At 40.1% G+C, this 3043-nt stretch overlaps 1 protein-coding gene across 1 annotated transcript in view; it reads left to right on the forward strand.

The window, feature by feature from the left end:
• Positions 1-1224: 1224 nt before the first annotated feature.
• tbxtb (T-box transcription factor Tb) overlaps positions 1225-3043 on the forward strand; it is a gene marked incomplete at its 3' end in the record, with an annotated part of 5630 nt that continues 3811 nt past the window's right edge. Inside the window, exons 1-5 of the mRNA XM_080849087.1 lie at positions 1225-1442; positions 1948-2212; positions 2299-2433; positions 2592-2653; positions 2764-2822. Of these exons, the coding sequence (XP_080705213.1) occupies positions 1237-1442; positions 1948-2212; positions 2299-2433; positions 2592-2653; positions 2764-2822 (727 nt within the window). The 5' untranslated portion in view covers positions 1225-1236. The remainder of the gene's footprint in view (positions 1443-1947; positions 2213-2298; positions 2434-2591; positions 2654-2763; positions 2823-3043) is intronic.

Raw genomic sequence — 3043 nt, forward strand, 5'->3', positions numbered from 1 at the left:
AGTCATTAGAAATAGGTTATAGTTCCCTAACACTAAATCGGTACTCAGACATTAGAAATAGGTTATAGTTCCCTAACCCTTAATCGGTACTCAGACATTGATAACACTTAGACTGATGAGCCCACCTTGAATTCATTATGTGTCATTTTGTGTCATTAAAAAAGAAGAACAAAAAACAGTAACAGTCTCTATTGCCCTTTATTGTAATTCCTTCATCATTATTTTTTTTAATAAAATATACATTTTATATTTATTTGTGTGCTTTCATTATGCTGAATGTGATATAATGTCGTGTAAAACATAAAAGGAGATTTTGAAGAATGTACTGTTATAATCATGCTAAGCAGAACGTATACCGTACACATAAAGGGCTTTTATTAACCGGAAATGTTTTTTTTGGGTAGGAGGTTACATGCGATTTTATGAATACCCCCAATCGTGTTGTGATCAGTGCGTTTCCTGCGCTTTGTCACCTTGGCTTGGTGATTCCCACAGACTTTCAAACTAATAAACATCGTCTCTGACGGCGTTGTCCGCTCAAACACAGCGCGTAGGCAACTTTGGTGTATTTGTAAGAAGTTCAGTATTATTTTGATTTGACATTAAGAAACTGTTTGGTTTCAGAAGGCTTCAGATCAATTTAGACCAAATCTTTTTCCATATAAAGGCAACACAGTCGTTACATTTGTTTACTGCATATCTTTGATCCACTTCCCATAGTTGTTTACGGCTTCACTAATTAGATAAGCCCATACAACAAACTGTGTCGCTCCATGATGTTATTGGCACTGGTTGGCAGAGTAAAAGTTTCACCAATGCAGTGGGTCAAAAGTCATTCAGTGCAGAGTGAGGTTTGTGCTCATGCAAATACGCCCTTGCAGATGGTGCTTTGATATAACTGTAAATATTTACAGATGTGGCACGTTCATTCACAATTTGCAATGGACAGAAGACTTTTGATGTGCCCATTTCCACTGATATGGCCGCCGTCGACCAATGACTTTCCAAGCGGCACACATCAAAGTAGAGACAAGCCAATCAGCCACTACTCAGATTGCCACTCACTGATGGTTCGTCCCTGTGGTCTATTTATTACAGTCCAGACGAAGTAACGGACCAGCTTTACCTGCCTGCCCTATTCATTCAGTGCATGGGGAGAAGGAGAAAAGTTAATTACACCTAAACTTTTAAAGGCCTTTTGTCATTTTGCTTGACGCGCTGGAGCTTTTGGATAGAATGGCCTCAGGTATCGGAGAGTGTCTGGGAAAGACGGTACAATACCGAGTGGACCATCTTCTGAGTGCGGTGGAAAACGAACTACAAGCTGGGAGTGAGAAAGGAGATCCAACGGAAAGGGATTTAAAAGTTCACCTGGACGACTCTGAGCTGTGGCTGAAATTCAAAGAGCTTACAAATGAAATGATAGTGACCAAAACTGGAAGGTACTTCTTATCTATCTGACATCGATACTTCACTTCTGATAGATGTATTACGATGGGACAGTCTGACGAGGGTTGATCTTCGAACGCGTACTGCTCATTTTCACCAGTGTGCAGAAATCTATGCAATCTTACTTTATTGCTACCATATGCAACATCAGTATTAAACTACAATCAATAGCTGAGGTACTGTGACACCCGTGTGATTTAATAAACGATTTTATATTTTAATATCCTCAGTCTCTCCTAAGCTTCTACCATGTTTCAACCCCGTACCTTGATTTTTTAATTTCTTAAATTCGTATAGGAACACATTCAAACACATCTAGAGAAGCTTACAAGCATATGTGTAAGACCTGTGGCAGTTTATTCCCCTTCATGTCTACATTTTGATTGGCTGATCCATGACTATTCTTTAAATATTTTACTTATTTGTACTGTTTTATTATTCGATTATTTAAATTCCAATGCTGGAAATTCTAATCATCTCTCTTCTTTTACGCACCAGGCGGATGTTCCCTGTACTGAAAGCAAATGTGTCTGGTTTGGACCCAAACGCTATGTATTCCTTCCTGCTCGATTTCGTGGCTGCGGACAATCACCGATGGAAATACGTGAATGGGGAGTGGGTTCCCGGGGGTAAACCAGAGCCTCTGGCGCCCAGCTGCGTATACATCCATCCAGACTCACCAAATTTCGGGGCGCACTGGATGAAAGCCCCCGTCTCCTTCAGTAAAGTGAAGCTTACCAACAAGCTTAATGGTGGTGGCCAGGTGAGTTGAGGGTTCCCGATGAAATCGAAATGTTGGTTATTGACAGGTTATGTTTGATATGTTTGACACAAAGTGTGCTTTTTCAGATAATGTTGAACTCTTTGCATAAATATGAGCCACGTATCCACATTGTGCGGGTTGGCGCGCCACAGAGAATGATCACGAGCCACCCTTTCCCGGAGACGCAGTTTATTGCAGTGACGGCGTACCAGAACGAAGAGGTGAGAGGGTCTCTGTCTGACAATGAATGCAAGCTGTCAATACTATAGTAACTCCAGACTTGACAGTGGTAGTTCAACCAGGGTATTGAGCAGCTGCACTGTTATGGTTTGAAGTGTCTGTATGAGCTGTTTTCTCAATACAGTCCTTTTCTTTTTAGGTCACTGCTCTGAAAATCAAATATAATCCTTTCGCCAAGGCTTTTCTGGATGCCAAAGAAAGGTATTGTGATAATAATAAATAAATTACCTATTTATAAATGACCCTCAAATACTAACTTCAGTTTGTGATTCATTTGGATTATGGATTAATTTCTATATTTCACTTTACAGAAGTGACCACAAAGACATAACAGAGGATACTGTTGACCAACAGTCTGGCTATTCCCAGCGTAAGTTGTTAAGAATTGCACTCTTCAAAGCCGCTGATGTCCATCAAGTATTTAGATACCTCATGGGTAGCTCAAAGGTTGAAGCATAGTGACTTTGTGGGCAAGGCTCATTTCATAATGAATTCAAATGAAACAACTGGAGTACAGTTGGAATGCGTTGCATTAAAGAAATGTAACCATAGTTGAATGAACCACAACACAACATCAACATTTGTAACACC

This window comes from Sprattus sprattus (genome assembly GCF_963457725.1).
Source record: "Sprattus sprattus genome assembly, chromosome: 12".
NCBI classification, from domain to species: Eukaryota; Metazoa; Chordata; class Actinopteri; order Clupeiformes; family Clupeidae; genus Sprattus; species Sprattus sprattus.